The following is a 20,395-nucleotide window of genomic DNA, read 5'->3' as shown; positions in this document are numbered from 1 at the left end:
TTGTGTGTGATTTGCTGCAAACAGACAGTAACGAAAAATAAATCAGATTTGTTTTCCTAAGGAACCAAATAACATCTTTGAGTTAATTGTAGAACAAAAAGGGCCTCGATTTCTGCCACACATCATGGAAAGGGCAGGAGCTAAATAGACATAAATTAAAAATAAGAAGGTATAAACAACACTTCCTTCCTAAAGAGCTCATCTTCCTGTTTGCGGAGGCTGGTCCGGCGCGGAGCCAGGCTCCCGGGGAGGCTCCGGGCACTTCGTACCCCTCAGGACCACCTCCCTGGAAAGCGGTTTGGTTTCAGTGGCGTCTCTGATCAAATAAAGACCGGCACCTTCATTTGCGGCTGCCCCTCGTTTTCTGTCCCGGGAAGCTGTTGCTGCACGGCTGTGTGAGGCGGGCGCTGCAGCCTCGTGCCTCCCCTGCTCCGAGCCGCGCCGACGGGAGGTATCGCAAACCAGGACTGTATTTCCCAGCAGAGCCTCCGTGGGGGCACCGCGGGGCTGGGGGTACACGGGGAGCACCGGCCCCATGGACGCCCGTGCAGCTGCACCGCTGCGCCGCTCTTGTTGGGGAGCCGCCGGCTCCTTACGCCTTCAGAAAGGGCCTGCGGGCTTTCATTTGTTCATCTTCGTGTGAATTACTGTTCCTCGGGGGAAAGCCTCTGCGTCCACCTCCGAGAGGATTACTGCAGCCACAGGACCAAATCCCTCTGTTCATTACACCCCTGTAAATCTAGAGTAAATCCTTTTAAGCCATTGGGGCCACTCTGGGCTTACCCAGACGTAAATGGCCATACTATAAATAAAACCTTGGTTTGATTAGAGAACTAAAGGCAGGAAAAAAGCACTTACAAGATATCCAGGGGAAATATAAGCTCTCCCCCGACTCCAAGTAGTTACACTGACGATGATGAATTAGTCCAGTTTGGGAGCAACTCACGTTTCATAAACCAATTACACAAAGATGTTCCCCATCCCAGAGCACCCACCCATGGCAGGAGGTTTCCACAAAACACGAGAGGTGAGAAGCCAGACCCGGGGAAGGTGAAGGATGGGGCCAGGCACACCCGGACTCACAGCCCTCACCTGTGTGGCAGCCAAAGTCCTGCCGGTCGTGACCCAGGAATGGCCAGTTGCTGAGGTGGGTGACGTCCCGCCGGGCTCCCTGCAGCTGCATGGCGGGGGGCGCTGGGTGAGGGGAATGGCCGGGGCAAGAGATGGGGTGGGAGACCCCGACCCACACGCCCTGTGGCTCGGAGGAGGCGGAGGAGGCACCGCGCGGCACAAGCCCCCCAGGAGCTTGTGTCCCTGCCCGGAGAGAGGCCGAGATCCACACGCCGCTGCCGCCGCTGCCGCCATACCCGTGTTTGCGTAGCCATAAGGCCCCACTGCCTTACACGGGTCTTGTCTTGGCCAGAAACCACGCACTATTAGCTTTATTAGTAGTAATAATAAAAATAACATTTCTGCATACGATGAGCATCTTTCACCTCCACAAGTCGCACCGCGGTCATTTTGCTCTGCAGCCGGGACGAAGGCGCCTGCACCCACCCAGCCCACGGGTGGGCACCACGGGGCACGGGCGAGGGCGGCAGGGAGGCTCACCCCTGCTCAGGGACGCGGAGCGCTCGGAGAGGCTGGAAATAATTGTCTAACTTGAAAGGGAGCCAGCGGGAGGGAGCCAGCGGGAGGGAGCCAGCAGTGCGATTCAGAACGTGCCAATGGGCTTTTAAGTGCCAAAGAACGGCCGTGCCTTCAGCTTCAGGTTGGATCCAATCATAGAATCATGGAATCGCTAAGGTTGGAAAAGACCCTTAAGATCATCGGGTCCAACCGCTAACCTACCACTGCCCAGGCCACCACTAAACCGTATCCTCAAGCACCACGTCTCCCCTTCTTTTAAATACCTCCAGGGCTGGAGACTCCGCCGCCTCCCTGGGCAGCCTGTGCCAGGGCCTGACAGCCCTTTCGGTGAAGTTTTTCCTAATATCCAACCTAAACTTCCCCCGGCGCAGCTTGAGGCCGTTTCCTCTCCTCCTATCGCTTGTTACTAGGGAGAAGAGGCTGCATCTTCAATCATTTGTCTAAACTTTGGATTTTTGCTCAGGAAAAAGAAAGGGAGGCACCTGTTGTTTGAAAGGGAGCAAATGCTTTGCAGACCGTGACCGCAGCTTGTTTCCAGAGTGCCGTCTCTGTCTCCCCTCGGTAACATTCATCTAACCCAGGACATTTGTGGGCTGGGATGAGCTAAACATTCAGAATTCAGAATAATTCAGTGACCCGATGTTAAGCACATATATTTATTGCGGTTGACGTTAGAGCCACTCGTTTCGGGCGGTGTCCGCTCAGCCCTTGCTGGAGACAGGCCGATACGGAGAAGCTGCTGAGCGGGGTTCGCACGCCGTGCCCTCACCCCCCGCCCCGGGGCCGGGCAGGGCAGTAGCAGCAGCGGGTGCTGCCCGTGCTGGGAGGCTCCTCTCCTCCGGCGGCTGCTACCGGCGGAGCAGCGGCACTTTCCTCCCTCTCTCTTGTAAGAGAAAGAGGCGCTGTAAGTTGCGGTCCGCTGCGGTTAGTTTGCTGGTGGTGTAAATAAGAGCTGGGAAGGGAGCTCAGGGCCTCGGCTCTGGCGCTTCACCCCATCCTGCCTGCCCCAGCCTTGCCATACTTAGATGCAAAATTACCAGCAGAATAGTTAATAAAATGTCAAAAAACATTTTCTCTCACATCAGCCAGACAATTTGTGTAAATAGTGCCGCTTTAAAGAACCTCCTGCCAGCTCAACCCTCCCTTTCATCTACCCATGATTTATTTTATGTCATTTTTATGGGGTTTTAAAACAATCTCTAATGAAGAGCGAGGATGGAGAGTTCTGGGCTGTGCAGGAGCCCTGGGCAGTGCCGGGTGTGCGGCAGGCACCCAGCCCCGGCAGGATCCCGTGTTTGCTGCCGCCAGCCAGGTGCCTGGTAACAGCTGTGCAGAAAGGCTTTTAGAAAGAAACGGAGAGGTAATTTCCTCTCGTGTTATATGGGAGGTGAACGCTCAAAACCGCTGTCGCTTGGTGAGTGATGTCTCTATATTGCTGTGCCATAAGTTGGAAAAGGACTTCTGGGAACAAAATATCCCAGAAAGCTGCATTTCCCAAGTGTTGCAAAGCCACAAGGCCACTTTAAAGAGCAGGAGAAACCATCCCAGTGCTGTTTGTTCTGCAAAATAAATAGGCTATCACTGTGCCAGGTAGGCTCAGATGAATATGGAGAAATTCTGAGTTACAGGAGACGGGGCAGGGACAGCCCGTGGCTGGGACCTGGGGGACAGCGGCGCTGAGACGCCACTTTCCGCAGGGGGACGGGGTGGCCAGCCTGGTCCTTTGCTTTGCTAAATCGTCACTGCTGCACGCGGGAACGATGGGGTTGGTGCCGCTCGGTACGGGGAGCCGGGACAGCCACCAGCACCGGGGTATCTCACCCCGGTCACAGCTTTCGTCCCCTTCTGCCGGGTTTGTCGGGGTGCGCTGGGTGCCGGCGGAGCAGCTCTCCTGCAGACCTGCCCCACGCACAGAGCAGGGTGAGGCTCGTGCCACAGCGCTTCGGTGCCGGCACTACCTGGGCTTTGCCAGGTTTGGGAGAGGTGCCAGCTGAGAAGGGAGAGCGCCCTGCGGGTTCAGGGGGATGCAGCCAGCGTCCGCAGCCTCGCTGGCAGCGCAGGACCAGCATCGCACATGTGTACGCACACACCCTGCCTCGCCAAACCCAGCCCAGACACCAAACCCCAGTAGCTGCAGTCTGGGGGAGTCCAACCCAGGCGCAGGCGCGCTGCGGCAGCGGCAGCTCCCAGGCCGGGTCCTCGGCCGCTGGGACAACATCGCAACCCAACAGCAAAGGCGGCGCGGCGCTTTCTGCCCGGCTTCTCCGGCATGGCGTGCCGCGGCGGGCCAAGGACCAGCCCACCGCGGGGTGATATGTCGCAGCACCAAAAGTCATCTGGTGGTAATGGGGAAGGGAGAGGAGGGCCAAGACCGTGGAAAGGTTCTGGCTACCGCACAAATGGGGGTCAGCTGTTCGCAGCGCCCTGCAAATCCTTTTGGCCCGTAACTAATAGGTCAGCAAGAAAAACACAGCGTGAAACAATTCACTCCCGGCCCCGGCTGCTCTGAGAGAAAGGAACAGCATTGGGCAGGAAGAGCTGGATAACCAGGGGGAATCGCTGCTCCCGCGGGCTGGGAAAGACCAGCGCTGTGCAAGAGAGCGGACCTGGCATCAAACGGGCTCCTGTGCCTGCTGCTCTGCCCGCCCGCGGCTTCACCCGCCCCATAGCCACGCCCAAAGAAAACCATAAAGAAACTCCAGTTATAATGCAATTAATTTTGAAATACACAAAAATAAATAGTCACCCAAGCCCCTATCCCTGCACTCCTGCCCTGTTCGTACTTGAGGGAGCTCCGGGGGCTGACACCCAGGAGCAATTCCAAAGCTGCGGCCGCTGCGGCCCTGCCATCTCACGGGCAAACCCACTGGGCCATACTGGTTTGACAGCCCGGGCTCCCTCCTACGCAGGCGCTGCGCTCCCTAACGAGCCGAGCAAGAAGAGCAAACAGATACACTCACTCCCGGGTTTCAAGAGGTTTAAAATACAAAGCCACATAATCCAGCCGAGCAAAGCCACATAGGGAGCATAAGTATCGCACCAGTTCTTGCTGTTTTCTGAGTACAGGTTTCACTTCTGGAGCAGCATCTCCCCCTGCCCCCGCGCAGGGCAGCAAGAGCGGCCGTGCCCGTGGAGAGCAGCGGGGCAGCGCCGAGCACCCTCCCGGGGAAGGGATGCCATCCCCATACATGGAGACGGCTGCCGCGGGAGAGCTTCACGGGCCCCCTGGACTTAAAAGGAGCGGAGCTCTTCCCGCAGCGGGGCAAAGGCTGGCAGCCTGCTCAGGAGATGTGCAAACCCACTGGGCAGGAAACACCCCACGGCAGCCCCCCTGCTCACCCAGCGAGAGTTTGGGGCCACGTTCCCTGCGATCGGCAGGTCGTCCCCGTGCCGCTCATCCCCACTGCGGTGCCCTGTGAAGCCCTGGGAGCGATGCCGGTCGCTCCGCTCCCACTCGCGGTGTCAGACGGCGGGGAGGAGGGACGGGCTGTCTCTGCAGGAGGTGCCCCGGTGGCCACGCGTGCTGCTTGAGAAATCAGGCAAAGCCGCGTGTACTGAGAGAACACCGGCGATGCAGGTTATCCCGGCGCTGCCCTGGCCCTCCCGGCATTAGCGCTGTTTATTTCCACCCTGATCCCTCCCACTGTCAGACACCGGGCTAAGGCTGCCCCGGAGAGCTGTGGGGCGCGTGTGCTGTGGGGCACGTGTCCTGTGGGGCGCGTGTGCTGTGGGGTGTGTGTGCTGTGGGCGCGTGTGCTGTGGGATGCGTGTGCTGTGGGGTGCGTGTGCTGTGGGGCGCGGGTGCTGTGGGTGTGTGTGCTGTGGGGTGCGTGTGCTGTGGGTGTGTGTGCTGTGGGCGCATGTGCTGTGGGCGCATGTGCTGTGGGGTGCGGGTGCTGTGGGTGTGTGTGCTGTGGGGTGCGTGTGCTGTGGGTGTGTGTGCTGTGGGCGCATGTGCTGTGGGCGCATGTGCTGTGGGGTGCGGGTGCTGTGGGGTGTGTGTGCTGTGGGCGCGTGTGCTGTGGGGTGCGTGTGCTGTGGGGCGCGGGTGCTGTGGGTGTGTGTGCTGTGGGGTGCGGGTGCTGTGGGTGTGTGTGCTGTGGGTGCGTGTGCTGTGGGCGCATGTGCTGTGGGGTGCGGGTGCTGTGGGTGTGTGTGCTGTGGGCGTGGATGCCGCGGGTGCTGTGGGCGCGTGTGCTGTGGGGTGCGTGTGTTGTGGGCACATGTGCTGTGGGGCGCGTGTGCTGTGGGCACGGATGCCGCGGGTGCTGTGGGTGCGTGTGCTGTGGGCGCGGGTGCCGCGTGTGCTGTGGGTGCGTGTGCTGTGGGGCGTGGGTGCTGTGGGCGCGGGTGCTGGGGGTGCAGGTGCTGTGGGTGCGTGTGCTGTGGGGCGCGGGTGCCGCGGGTGCTGTGGGTGCGTGTGCTGTGGGGCGTGGGTGCTGTGGGCGCGGGTGCCGCGGGTGCGGGTCCTGTGGGTGCGTGTGCTGTGGGGCGCGGGTGCTGGGGGTGCAGGTGCTGTGGGTGCGTGTGCCGCGGGTGCGGGTGCTGTGGGTGCGGATGCCGCGGGTGCCGCGGGTGCGCGGGTGCTGTGGGCGCGGGTGCCGCGGGTGCGGGGGTGCTGTGGGGCGCGTGTGCTGTGGGTGCGGATGCCGCGGGTGCCGCGGGTGCACGGGTGCTGTGGGCGCGGGTGCCGCGGGTGCGGGGGTGCTGTGGGGCGCAGGTGCTGTGGGCGCGGGTGCCGCGGGTGCGCGGGTGCTGTGGGCGCGGGTGCCGCGGGTGCGGGGGTGCTGTGGGCGCGGGTGCCGCGGGCGCGGGGGTGCTGTGGGGCGCAGGTGCTGTGGGCGCGGGTGCCGCGGGTGCGCGGGTGCTGTGGGCGCGGGTGCCGCGGGTGCGGGGGTGCTGTGGGCGCGGGTGCTGTGGGCGCGGGTGCCGCGGGTGCGTGTGCTGTGGGGCGCGGGTGCTGTGGGCGCGGGTGCCGCGGGCGCGGGGGTGCTGTGGGGCGCGGGTGCTGTGGGCGCGGGTGCCGCGGGCGCGGGGGTGCTGTGGGTGCGGGTGCTGTGGGTGCGGGTGCCGCGGGCGCGGGGGTGCTGTGGGTGCGGGTGCTGTGGGCGCGGGTGCCGCGGGCGCGGGGGTGCTGTGGGCGCGGGGGTGCCGCGGGCGCGGGTGCCGCGGGCGCGGGGGTGCTGTGGGCGCGGGTGCCGCGGGCGCGGGGGTGCCGCGGGCGCGGGTGCCGCGGGCGCGGGGGTGCCGCGGGCGCGGGGGTGCCGTGGGTGCGGGTGCTGTGGGTGCGGGGGTGCCGCGGGCGCGGGGGTGCCGCGCGGCGATGCGGAGGGCCGGGGCTCGGCGGGCGCAGGGCCGGGGGCTCCCAGGCTGCCACAGGGCCCCCCACGGCCGGCCTCCGGCTGCCGCAGGCGTTTTGCAGCACCCTCTGCCGGCGCCGGCCGCCGCTGGGCCGAGCGAGCCCGGCGCTGTGCGCGCTCCCCGGCCTCGCTGCTCGGCGTCAGGTAACGTTCGGGACCAGCCGAGAGCGAGACCCCGCAGGGCTCCCGCACGAGAGAGCGGGCAGCAGCAGACACGCGTTTGCACCCTGTTCTGGCTGTTCAAAACACTGCCGGTGAGTCACCACGAGAAATCCCCCGATTTCCAGCGCAGTCCAAGCTCGGGGAACGGGATGTGGAAGGGAAGAAGAGCTTTCCAGATCTGATCCTCCACTGACAATTTGCTCTTGACAGTGGCTGAAATCATTGTTGGAACAAAACCTGGATTCCAAGGACAGTGACCTTTGTCTTCCAGCAAAGCTGTACGCGTACCGGGGGGAGAATTTTCTTCAGGTTTTCCCATCTGTGAGAAATACTGGCAGCATTTTTTTAACATCACCGTGCCCCCGTATCCGAGGGGGCAGGTGAAACAATATCCCAGTGGGAAGTTTCCCAAGGAAACCAAAAGGACCTTCCCCTGTCCAGCCCTTCCCAGCTCACAGAGCGCTCTGTCAAGACCAGATTGACCCTCTTCTCTCCGTGGATGGGGAAACTGAGGCACGGGGCAGTGACATGACACTGGTCACCGACACCAGGCTCCAGACTCTCATTTTGGCTCGTTATTCACCAGACCATAGGCACTCTCTGTTGAGCCAGATGTGACTCTGCTTCACATTCACAGCCTCTCTCTGCTTTGCTTTTGCTTCCTGTCAGGGCAGGGAAGGGCCAGGACAGCACTCGCCACTCGCCACCTCTTGGTTTATGAGCTGCTTTTTTTTTTTTCCTTTAAGATAAACATTAAATTTTAAAGTCCCAGGAAAAAAAGCCTCCTCCGCACCTCCCGGCACAAGAGCAGAAGCTGCAGAGGAAGGAGAGCCCAGGGTGTCGATGCCTCAAAGCAGCGAGGCCCGGCTGCAGCCAGGGCACACGGGCACGGTGCGAGCCCAGGCGCCGGGGGGCGGCCGGGACCCCCGAGCCCCCAGCCAGGGCTGCCTGCAAGGAGGCTGCTTTTCTTTCCCCTGCAAGCGTTTTACAGCCCTGCCAGAACAAAGGCGGCTGTTGTTGTTGTTGACTCACACGGCAAGTTCATTGTTGTGAGATATTTTTTTTCCTGCATCTGTGTGTCAGTTAGAAATAATTTTTTTTCTAGAAAATCTCTTCTCCCTCCACCCGCGATGTGAAAAGGGAATCTGCACTCAAAGCCACCGCTGGGACTGCAGATAGACCGTTCCCTTCCTGATCCTTATCTCACCAGGATGTAGGAGGATCCCTGGGGAACAGCTGGAAGCCTTTCGCTGGAGCCATCCAAGAAACCGAGCAAGCTGACTACAGCCTTTACATGGCAAATCCATCAAGTGCTCGGGGACCAGGATCCGAAAGCTGTTTAACCCCATAGAACTACGACACCCCTGGACTCTGCCGCACGGGAGCCGCGGCGGCAGCCCGACCTGCCCTGGGCACAGGCTCCTCTTCGAGCCGCCGTGGCCACAGAGCTCTGCGGGCACTAAATAACATGATCTAAAAACACACCTTTGAATCCTAACCTAAACCAAAGCCTTAAACTGCTGGCTCGCAAACTTATTCCAGCTGCAACCCGCTCGCAGGCAGGTAGCTTTGTGCGGCAGCAGCCCCCTGCTGAGCTTCTCTTGGGCTGCGGGTGCTCCGGGGGTGCCCCAGCTCCAAGAGCCCAGCCCGCAGCTGGGGCAGGCAGGCGCAGGGGACGGGGAGCCGGCCGGGTGCCACGCAGCAGGACAGGGAGTAGGAGGTGGTGGGAAACAGAGAGGGGTCTGGTCCTTCCCTCCACCTCGGGCTGGGTCACACCAGCACTCCTGGGCGCTGCTCTGAGCTACAGCCAGGAGCTCTCAACAGCAACGGGGCCGCGGGGATGGCCAGAGCCCCCCTGGGTGACCGGAGGGGGCTGTGGATCGGTGGGTGCTGAAGTCCCCAGGGATGCCCGTGAGCCCAGGGGCTGACAAAGACCGTACCATCCACCTCAGCATCATCCTCCCACTTGTCCAGAGCAGACTGCTGAGATGTCCGACAGACTCTCTGCCTTTGCTCGATAGCTGATGCCCACCTGATACCATGAAGGAATGGAAAAATGAGTCCTGGACCCCTGTGCAGCTGAGCCTGATCCTTCTTACTCACAGCCCCTCCTGCTGCCAGCTTTCTCAGCCTGCGCAAGGCGGCCTGCTTCAAACCGCAACCGTTTTTATGAAATAATATTACTGTATGTGGCAGCGAAGGCATCCAAATACTCCAACCACACTGACACAACTAGCAGAAGGATTACATATTACGGAAGCATATATTTATACGCATACACGCGCGCACACAGAGCATAGCCGTCAGCAGAGATAAGCAGAGGATTGCTAGCACCGATGTACAGGGCTCTGCTGCCTGAGCCCAGCCATATGCTCCCCTAAGCCTCTCAGCAGGAGCACAACGCATGCTGCGGGAGAGGATTTGGTAGAGACGTGAAGGAGGGAGCCCTTTGGTCGGGATCTGGGGTTGGACACCTGTAAGTAAATAGCGAGAAGGGGAGGGCAGAGGTGGTTTCCATGCCAAAATGCTCCCTGATCCCATGCTCTGGCCCCGTTTGACTCCTTTGTGTAGGGAGGGATTAATTACTTTGCAAGCCGTAAAAACCTCCAGCCCAGTGTTCCCTGAGGCTGGGGCTGAAGGAGGGCGGTGGGAGAGGATCCGAGTGCCCAGGGACGGAGGATGCGGGGCCATGAGGAGGGATGCAGCACCCGCGGCTCCCCGGGGCGCCCCTGGGAGAAGCCACGCTCATGCAGGGCAGAGACGCGGAAGGGCACAGGCTTGTCCTCCTTTGGTGAAAGAGGAGTCGCAGCAGCTCCGCAACCTGGTTCTTTCATATTTAGGACAGGAAACAGATGCTGCCTGGCGGAGGAAGCAGCTGAAGAAAATAAGTGCACCTTGTGCCTTCCCTGGCAGGAACCCGGTGGAAACAGGGGGTCCTGGGCGGAAACACCCCATTCGGCCCCAGTCAGGGCAGGTGCAGCTCAGCTGGGTTTGGTGGCGTTGCCCTCGGCTGCATCGGTGGGGACGGGGGGCCCAAAGGGCTTTCTTCCTTTGGATCTTTTATTTCTCCTTAGAAGCATGGGGAGCTGGGGCAAGGAAAGCACAGATTATCACATACATGCCGGCAAGGCAATGGTCCCCTCCTCTCGCAGCAACGGCTGCAGCAGCCCCTTGCGTGATCTGAGCCTGATCGTGAGCCTGAGGGTCATGAAACGAGCCGATGAAGCATTTTACACCTCACCTCCAGCCCAGGCAATGTGGGCTCGGCGTACCGCGCAGGCTGGGTACGAAGCAAGACTCTTCCCTCTGCTCAGCAGCGGGTTTCCAGTCCCGGGTCACACACCTACGCAGGCACGTGGACGTGGGTTTTCAGAAGACGGGCATTTTTCTGAACACATCTCCAGTCCACAGCTGCTAAAAAGGACAGACAAAAAGAGACCCAAGAGCCTGTGCCCTGATAGCATCAGCAGTGTTGCGGGCATCTTTTAGGCTGTCTGTGTCCCCATGGGAAAGCACCTGCCTTCTAAGAAAAAGCTATGGGAGGATCTAATGCAATTACATTTTATGGGCTGGTACAAACAAAACCTTGCACAAAGGCTGCCCACTTGCTTTCCATTCCAAAGCAACTTTCCACATGCAGGTGCTGCCGCCCCACTGAGTGGGTCAGGGCGTTTTCAGACCACGGAGCACCCTCCTGCCAGCAGCTGGCCTCCGAGCCCCCCGCCCAGGCCCGGGTCCTTTTGACTGCATTTTGCTGCGCTGCTCTTTGTGCAAGCAGGAATCTGGCAGCCAAGGTCCGGCTTCTTTTTACATCTTATAGCGGCTTGGCATTTACAGAGAGGTTTGCTCTGCGGCAGAGCATTTCTTTGTAGCTCCACCAATTTGAGAAACAGTTTCCTTTAATAGAGCTGAAAAGACAAAGCAAATACTCTTAAAGGAAGAGCCATTAGCCAGGGCAGAGTAGTGCCAAAGACTAACGTCAGCTCTCCCGTCAACCGGCTGGAGCCAAGCGTGCCCGTGGGCTGCCTGCGAGAGCCTTGTGCTGCGCTTCGAGGTCGGTCTGAGGGGCTGCGGAGGTGGCCCCGGCCCCGGCCCCCCTGCAGCTGCACGGGTACCTGCGCCAGCCCGAGAGAGGGGGCCGGGGCAGCCGGTACCCCGGGCGGTGGGGAAAGCCCCGCGGGGAGCCGCCACCCCCTCCCGGCTGAGCTGGGCCCGCGCCCGGGCTCTGCCAAACCCCGCCTAAGCCCACAGGGCTCCCGAGCGCTACAGACAAAACACGCGGCAGCGCCCATCTCCCCCCCGCACCCAGCACCCCCCGTGGAGCCCCCGCTCTGCTCCCAACACCTCGCACCTTTTCCCTCGGAAATGCAGAGGAGTTTCTAAAGAAAATCCTTTCAAAGAAACGCCTTTGGAAAGAAACCCCTTTTGGGAGTCAGCTAGAACCTCCACTCGGCATTGCACTGTCCACCGCTTCACGAGCTGGACACAGACACGCTCCAGAACGCGCGATCTGAGGAACGAGCCTCGGGGTTTGGCCCGTTCCCACCCCACCCGTGTCGCTCCCACGCTGTGTCGGCTGCTGTATCGGCCTGGGCAGGCTGCCGAGCGGGGCGCAGCTCAGACGCTGCTCACTCCCGGCTGCTTCACTGTGTGCTCCGCACTAGAAATAACCAGCTCCGACTTCTGGAGCAGGATGTAAGTCCTTAGAATGAACGCGTATGTTTCTTTGAACTTCTGTATTTTGAAGGCGTAGACGATGGGGTTCATGGCCGAGTTGGCATGAGACAGCAGGATGCCCAGGTACATCAGAGGCAGCGGGATGGTGCAGGAGGGGCAGAAGTACAAAATGCAGTTCAGGACGCCCAGAGGCAGCCAAGACACTGCAAACAAGAAGAGGATGAGGGCCAGATGTTTGGCCATTTTTTTTTCCTTCCCACAAGCTGTTTCTCCTCCTGGAAGACTGGCTGAGCTCAGGCTTAGTTTTATCGACATGATATAGAAAATCTCAGCGTAGAGGGCACACATGATGAGCAAGGGAAGGACAATCCAGGTGAAGAAGCTGAAATACACCACATAATCCATTTTCATCACAGCCAAAAAGCGACACTCGATGTAGCTGGAGCTGCCTGTGTGCTGGTTCCACCCCAGCATGGGGACCAGGCCCACCAGCATGGCCACAAGCCAGCAGAGTCCCAGAGTCACACAAATCCTTTTCTTCACGACGACTGCCCTGTACCTGGGAGGGCAGGAAGCATCAGCCATGTTAGACACGAGTCTTCAGAAAAAAGAGCTGCAATATTCAGGAACTTGGGCTTTTAAGCACTCAATTCTGGTTGGCCTCATTCGAGTTAAGCACGGTTCTGTGCAGTGGGTTCTTAGCAGTTTCTGACATTTAAAGTGTATTTTGAAACTGTAGGGGAATCTCCAAACAGTCACCGATCCCTTTTAAATGAGACCCTACAGATGCAGAGTCAAACCCTTTCTCAGAAACACTGGAACATTTTAACCTACATCAGCAGAGCAGCATGGCTGTCTCTCAGGGGAAACCTAAAGACCACCACCTTATCCTGACTTCAAGCATATACACATTTATAAGCAGCCCTTCCCTGATCTCTATAGCTTAAGATTTTTTAGGCATTGCTGAATTTCCAGGAGTGCCCACACTGCTGGTGCTCCATCGTCTACACTTTGGGAGCCTCTGCTTTTGTGTGAGTTTCAGAGAACTGATGATGCCCAGGAAGCCCTATGATGCTGCAAACAAGGGAGAACGAAGAAATAAGGGGGGAGATAAATGGGGAAAAGGTGATGAGACGGGACCTTCTCCCAGACTCACCTGGTCGGCAGCTTCACTCGCAGGTACCTGTCGACTGCGATGGCCAGGAGAGACAGGACCGAGGCATGAGAAAAGATCATCATCAGGCAGCACATGAACAGGCAGGAGTAGAAATGGGTGACGACTCCCAGGCTCATGATGACAGCGAGCGGCATGACGATGATCCCCATGGCTATGTCGGTAAGTGCCAGCGAAACGATGTAAAAGAAGGTGGTCTTCTGAAGAGCTGGGTTCAGCTTCACTGCCCAGATCACCAAAGCATTGCCCACCACTGCAGATATCCCAATAACAGACTCCATTACGATATAGGTCACATCTAGGCTGCCTAATGACATTTTGGACATCTGAGGCTTTTTACATCCAAAATTAAGAAACGCTGTGCTGAACTCTTGGTTTTTTTCCCTCCAACAGCAACCTCAGAGCCAGCTCCTCCCTATCTGTCTTAAACTAAGTCTCTCATACAGAATTTGGCACACTTTCCTATCTGCATACACAACTCACTCTTTAAAGATGATCAGAACAAATTATCCATGAAGATCCATTTATCAGACCTTCTACAAACCCTGTAACTTCTTTCTTTCTGTCTCCTTGGGGTTTCAGCATATGAACTTTTGTAGATGAGCCTGTGTTACAGTGGCAGCAGAGTGACAAACCACAGTGGCTACCTGCTGGATGTGGCAATTCTGCTCGTCTGCTTTAGCCCCCAATGCACAGCTTCCTCCCCAGTCCGGGGTGCTCTGTGGTGCCTACCAGTGTGAATTAAACAGCACACAGCTATGCGGCCTTGCGGCTAGATTGCTCCAGCTCTGAGCTTCTTTAAAGCTTGCTCAGCCTATACTACATGCAGCACAGGTGTAGCATCAGAGCAAACAGGGCCAAGGGAACCTTCCCCTGCCACAAAGAAGGCGTGGGGAGGGCAAACGTGAAGACACTCAGCTGGATTTTGGGTGAGCAAAAGGCAAATGAAGGGAGAAATGTTTTCTTTTGACTCTGTTACACAGGCTGCTCCCCTAAGGTCCCACGCAGTACCCAGCTCTTGTTCTCAGGAGCTGCCTTTACAGCAGGCAGAGGGCAGGAGAGGGGAGTGGGGCCCGTTAAAGCCCCTGCAACTCAGGTTTGCAGTAGCTGTCTCTAGGAGAGGCGTCTGACTGCAGGCACAGGAGTAGGTGAGAGCAGAAGGAAGCTGGCGGCTGAAGTCAAGCAAGGAGAGGCACCCCAAGCGCAGGAAGTGGGGTGCGCTCTTACCCAAGCGTGACCAGCAGCCAGGAGGACACAGACATTTCCCACAGCTGCTCAAAGCTGCAAAGTGCCGGCTGCCCACTCCGTCCCAAGTACTCCCCAGGTACTCATTCAGCTCGCAGAAGCCTAGCATACACCCCAGCTGTGACCTCGCACATGCCTCTCCTGGGATTTATCTCTTGCACCCACAGATATCCTGTGTCAGATTTGATTAGAAAACCAGCACAGCCAAGTCCAGTTGCAGACTGGGACTTTCTCACCATTTTCCCAGCAGTAGTTCTACCAAAATGCCTTCCAGTCAGGCAGCAAGAAGCACGATGATTTCAGGGAAGTGGAATTTGTCCAACTCTTTTGACAGCAGACAATAGTCTCATCTATTTCTGGCTCTATCTCCTCCCAGGGCTGATTTCACTTCTCCATCCTCAATTTGCCAGAAAGTTGGGTGGAAGAGATGGAGGACTCAGTGTCTGGGAAACTGAATATTACCCGTTTGCTGAAGGCTCCGTTACACTGGTACGGCACCACCCGCCTAATCGTTCTCTTGCCATTTGCTCATTCCTGCAGAGCGTGCGTTTCTGTTTGCCCAAGAGCCAGGTTACCCTGCGACTCCCAGGCTGACACGGGCTCCCAGGTTTGCATCTCTTCTCGGCTTCATCCGAAACGGGAGCGGCTCCTTCCCTGCAGAGCCACGTCAAGGAGCAAGGCGCCACGCGCTGCCGGGCTCGCCCACAGCAAAGGGATCACAGCTTTCGCACCCTCCCCCCGCTGCTTCCCATCACTTCCCACACCTTTCCTCAGTTTCTCCATCTTCCACAAAGCAAGCACAGGAAAGCGTGCCGCTCTCTGAACACGACGTGGTTGGTCATCGTACTGATTTCTAGCAGAAATGAGGGCTCTCACGGGAAACGTCACCTGCGTTAGGGGTGTTCCTGTCAGACCAAGGAAGGTCCAAGTAAAGAGCGCTTTTTGGCTACCTCAGGGCCTTAACTGAAATGGTATAGGCTGAATTGAATCACTTATTGAAATTTAAAGAAACACCCTTCTGACATGCCCTGAACTGTCTCATTTCCTATAGAGCTGCAGAGTGATTATCTAGATTGATAAGTGGCAGCTTTGCACAGTCAACCCTGGCTATAGTTCTCCCACTTCTAAAACAGTGGCTTGGAAGAGGAAGCAGTTACAGTACTTGTTTATATGTTGCTGGTAAGCAGGCTTGTGGAAGCTTTTCTAATTTTTTCCTTCAAAATAGCTTTCCAAAGTACTTTGCTGATACCGGGCTGCAGAAGGAATGCTGTGAGCTTCGGGAGATGAGTTCAGAGAGGGGAGCGTTTCCTCGATGCTAAGGTATTTGCAGCTCTGTGGAAAGGCAACAGCTGATTTGCTGCCGAGTGCCGAGGTTGTGAAATACTGGAAGAGGGTTGCACTGGAACAACTGAGCACCAGACACCGAAGACAAATACCACACACGGTCATCGATGCCCACGCTCATTTCTGCAGCTCAAGCCAGGGTGGGAGCATCTCCAGCAACTCGTCATGTCAAACGACAGCCTGGAGCTGAGCAGCCTGGATGGGCTTTACATCGGTACGGAGTGCTTGGTTGCCTTGTTTGCCACTTTGGGTAACATCCTGGTCATCTGGGTGGTGAAGCTGAACTCAACATTTCAGAACACGACTCTGTACTTCATCGTTTCCCTGGCACTGGCTGATATCGCGGTGGGGATCCTCGTCATGCCCCTGGCCATCGTGGTGAGTCTGGGCATCAGCATCCATTTCTACAGCTGCCTGTTTATGTGCTGCCTGATGGTGGTCTTCACTAACGCATCCACCCTCTCCCTCCTGGCCATCGCGATCGACAGGTACCTGCGAGTGAAGCTGCCAACCAGGTGAGCGCTGGACCACCGTGGGCCCCTCCGCTCGCCCTGCTCCTGACGGCTTTCCCACACCCAGCCTCTGCCCACGGGTGCCACCTCCTCTCTCCTCCTTAACTTGGCCCTTTTCTAACAAATTTACTCTAAATGTATGCTTGCGCATGGAGAAAATGCCTGTGCCTAAAAGCCCACCCGAGACAGGCTAGCCAGAGCAGGCCCCCCGCTGCAGCTAAGGCAGCGCGGACAGACCCCGGGGGGGTTCGTGTGGGGCCATCAGCTCCGTGTCGTTGCAGATCAGAGTTTGGCCACAGGATGAGCCTGTGGTCAAACAGCTGAATTATTCAGATGGTTTTTCAGTTGTGCAGGATGCCGTGAGTACTATAGATTTCTATGGGTTTCTGAGGCTGGTCTTTTAAAAGAAATTCCTTTTAGTGTTCGCCCAAAATACAAAAGAAGTAACAGACACATTAATGGCTAACGTAAGCGGTCATTCACTTTTTATGTTTGAATGGAAAAGTATGTAAGCTAGAAATGCAGAGCATAACCTCAAGCATGAAAGAAGTAATATTTTTATGGGGAAAGGACCTATAAAATTGAAGAGCGAAAGACCAGTGTGGTCCTACACGTGTCATAAACCAGATGTAAAGAGTAAGGTACGCCCAAGGAAGCTGAGAAATAAGACAGGACTGCTAATAGTAGAAAAGCAGTATCTAGGCAAGAGGAGCACTAAGATCATAATGAAACAAGAAACAAAAGAGTTGAAACATCCAGTTATGAAGAGGGGAAGTTAAGCATAGTTCTTCTTATGAGTGCTGCAAAGTAATTGTCACAAATTAAGAGTTAGATCTTATTTTGGGCCAAGCCCTAGTGCCCGCCCGCCCCCCCCACCCCCCCCAAAAAAAAAAGTTAATGCCCCTTTTGTGACAATGAACCTGCCGTATCTGAACATGCCAGCTCTTGAAACCACCCTTACCTATTTTAAACGCTTCTGTTTAACACGACTTGGGTTTTCTTCTCCAACAGATATAAAATAATCACTACAGAGAGAAGAGTTTGGTGGGCACTGGGTTTGTGCTGGTCTGTGTCCCTGCTGGCAGGACTGGTCCCCATGTTTGGATGGAACAACTCAGAACCAAGAAGCTCTGACTTTCTCAAGTGTCAATTTATGTCTGTGATGAGGATGGATTACATGGTGTATTTTGGCTTCTTCACGTGGACCCTCGTCCCTCTGCTCATCATGTGTGCTCTGTACATGGAAATCTTTTACATCATCCGGACAAAGCTAAGGCAAGGTATGGCCAGCGTGCGAGGGGCAGGAGCTTTTTATGGACAGGAGTCCAAGACAGCCAAATCTCTAGCACTTGTCCTCTTCCTGTTTGCAATATCCTGGCTGCCTCTGTGCATTATAAACTGCATTTGCTACTTTTACCCTGGGCGTAAGATCCCTCCATATTTGATGTACTTGGGAATCCTGTTATCCCATGCCAATTCTGCCATGAACCCCATTGTCTATGCTTGCAAGATAAAGAAGTTCAAAAACACGTACCTTTTCATTTTAAGGACCTATATCCTCTGCAAGAAAAGAGACCCAGTTCTTACAGAGCAAACAACAGACCAACAGTCATAAATAAAGAACGAACGCTGACCTGCCAGTATATACCAGACCACTGATAAACCACTCGGCTTTGTTAAGAAACGCATGGGAAAAATGTGTGTGCGGTTTCATCTACTCACACAAACGGTTTTATGATAAGGGCAAGCTCCTCTTACTCAGTCTGATGCACTTTTGACATTAAGCCCAAAGGATCATTTATGATCTTCTGCATTATTGTACCCCGAGGAATTCTGCCTGGTGGCTGCTGTACCAAGCCCAGATCTTCCAGGCAAGCGTCTTCATTTAACAGGACCTTCCAGTTTTCATTTATTGGCGTGAGCGTACTTTGGTAGACCAGCAACCCAAAGCACTGTTAACAAGGCAGACTTTTTCCTCCTAGCTCCCTAGCGCAGATCCACAGCCAGCTGGCAAAAACCAGTGCTCGTTCATTTCTAGTTTTAACTCAAGACTGAGAAGTCTTTTGGTTATAATTTTGATTTCTCTTTTTGCCCAGTCGTAGGCCCTTTGCTCACACCCAGCCAGACTTGCCCTGACTTGGGTTTTTTTGTCCAGTAACACCTCTCCAGTAAAACCATAGCATCTCCTGCGACACGTCCACCTGCAGACAACCTGCGCTGTGAAGCTACCCTCACCCGCTGCTGACCAGCTCAGCTGAAAGGCCAGAAGCTGCACTGATGTTGGCGACCCTCCTCTTCTTCAGGGGAGGGTCTGTCGGTGGGTGACTTTCATTGCGTTTAAATCAAGACAACGCTCCGCCCGGAAGCCTGCAAACTTGACCTCAGACATAGAGCACCAGGCAGGAGGAGAAGCACCAAACACACTGAAGCTATTCATTAATGAGATGTGCTGGGGACAGGGGAGCATGCCAGGAAGAGATGATTGTCAAAAATAAACTAATGATACATTTAAGATCTTCCCTCCTCCCCCAGCTCCCTGACCAAGGATAGAATCGACCATCGCTAAACCATCAAGGATGCATTTTCCTAATTTGTTACTAAACCCATCCAATTTGGGGGGATTCTTCCTGCACAGCATATTCCCGCGTTTAATTCTCCCTACGGTCGCAAACTGTTTTCCTAACACCCGATTTAGATGAAGCTTGCTGCGAGTCTCCTCTGAAACCTGAAGAACAGTTGCTCTTTTTGTAGCAACCTGCTACAGATCTGAAGACGACTCTAAAGGTGTACATAAATATGTGTGTTTACGTGTCTTTGTATTAAATAGTTTCAAAATACAGAAGAGATACTTACGACAAATTTTGTCCCGTGTTGTTTTTGTTTTTTTTCATAAGGATTGGTTGGGTCCACTGAAAAACGGGATAAACCTGGTCTTTGTTGTTGGTAATACAGCAGTTTGCAATCCAGGCACTAAGACTATTCTTACACCCTTCTTCTCTGTCGGTTTAGACTTGAGTCTGGATAACTTGTGCTGCAGTCAGCGTTGTCCCATTTTCATGAATAATACTAAATATTAGATAGATTTGATACTAATTCAGCCTGCTCTTCTCCCATGACTATCATATTAAAGCAGCCTACATGAAATCTCCACGCAGTTTTACTCTGTGTTCTGACTAAGATGGCACAGAAATTACAGTAAATATTACACCACAGTTCACAAAGCCTGGTTTTAGGGAAAACAAGTCAAGCTGAAAATAGGTCATTAAAGGCCAGGCTCTTTTTTCTCCATCTCTAAATAATAAAAGTGGTCTAGAAAAAGCAGAAAATGGAATGTATAGTTCCGTTATTTATCTCAGAAAGCGTTGGCGTCTGGTCCTTTTGCTGAGATCAGGCATCTCAATTTATTATCTGATGTAACCCTTGTCACAGGCCAAAGCTCTGCTCTTTTACACAGCTCAGCTCTATTAATAAGCAGGCCAGCAAAGGAAGTCATGGCGTAAGTACATCAGAATTTTACTACATGATCTTTGCTTATCAGTTGATAGAACTGATTGCTTTCAGCAGAAAAAAAGCTCCCACCTAAAGAGCAGAAAATTACTCAGTGGAATGATGCACGGCCAGCTTTGCCTATGCATTTTTGAGAAACTGAGAAAAAAGGGAGCTGCACCGCACCAAATTCCTAGCAGGCTGCCTGACAAGCAAAGACAACAAAGAGTAAGGATATGGAGAAAGAAGAGAGAGAGAAAGGTTTCTAGCAGAAACCTACTGAAACAGTGAAAATGTGAGAGCCAGAATAGCAGAACAGAGGACACGCAACCCCTCCCCTACTCTGAGTAGCAGATGCAGTTGTCCCAAATTCCTCTACCTGTCTGTAAAACAAAGAGTTGGCTGGTCGCTACCGCTAAAAGCTGCGTACGACTGTGCAGAGCTCTTGGCATGGGAAAGGGCGAGAGGCGGATGCTCTGGGATGAGCGTGGGAGTCGTTAGCAGCCACGCGACAGAGCTGCTCTGCTACCTGCCATGTCCAAGGGCTGTACCAGACTCAGCGCTAGGTAGCCACGCTGAACTGCTGCACTGCGGCTGGCAGCATTTCACAAAGTGCATGAAATGGTTGGCTAAAGCTCAGTACAATTCACGGTGAAGGATCTACATGAAAACCCCGACAGCATAGCTGGTCTCAGGAGGTGGGAGGAAGCCTATGGTGAGTCACCTTTTCTTGCGGACCAAGCCCAGGACCGAGCCCAGGACCGCAGCATTCTCCTTCATACGGT

The 20,395-nt window shown here is 55.6% G+C and overlaps 2 protein-coding genes across 2 annotated transcripts; one reads left to right on the top strand and one right to left on the bottom strand.

Annotated features, from left to right (window-relative positions):
* Nucleotides 1-11,738: 11,738 nt before the first annotated feature.
* Nucleotides 11,739-13,340, bottom strand: LOC104053159 (adenosine receptor A3-like). Its single transcript, XM_009514555.2, has 2 exons — nucleotides 13,006-13,340; nucleotides 11,739-12,408 (listed from the first exon to the last, which is right to left on the bottom strand). Exons 1-2 carry the CDS (start codon nucleotides 13,338-13,340, stop codon nucleotides 11,790-11,792), a joined length of 954 nt encoding a protein of 317 aa, XP_009512850.2. The 3' UTR covers nucleotides 11,739-11,789.
* A 1,929-nt stretch (nucleotides 13,341-15,269) lies between these two features.
* LOC104040000 (adenosine receptor A3) lies at nucleotides 15,270-18,983 on the top strand. The gene is given in 3 exon segments (XM_064472073.1): nucleotides 15,270-16,127; nucleotides 17,136-17,695; nucleotides 17,698-18,983. Coding segments are annotated over 3 exon segments (996 nt in total). The 5' UTR covers nucleotides 15,270-15,777; the 3' UTR covers nucleotides 17,784-18,983.
* Nucleotides 18,984-20,395: the final 1,412 nt, after the last annotated feature.

Source organism: Phalacrocorax carbo, chromosome 23 (assembly GCF_963921805.1).
Source record: "Phalacrocorax carbo chromosome 23, bPhaCar2.1, whole genome shotgun sequence".
NCBI lineage: Eukaryota > Metazoa > Chordata > Aves > Suliformes > Phalacrocoracidae > Phalacrocorax > Phalacrocorax carbo.
Note: the sequence above shows the minus strand (reverse complement) of the source record. Positions and strands in the feature narration are given on the sequence as shown.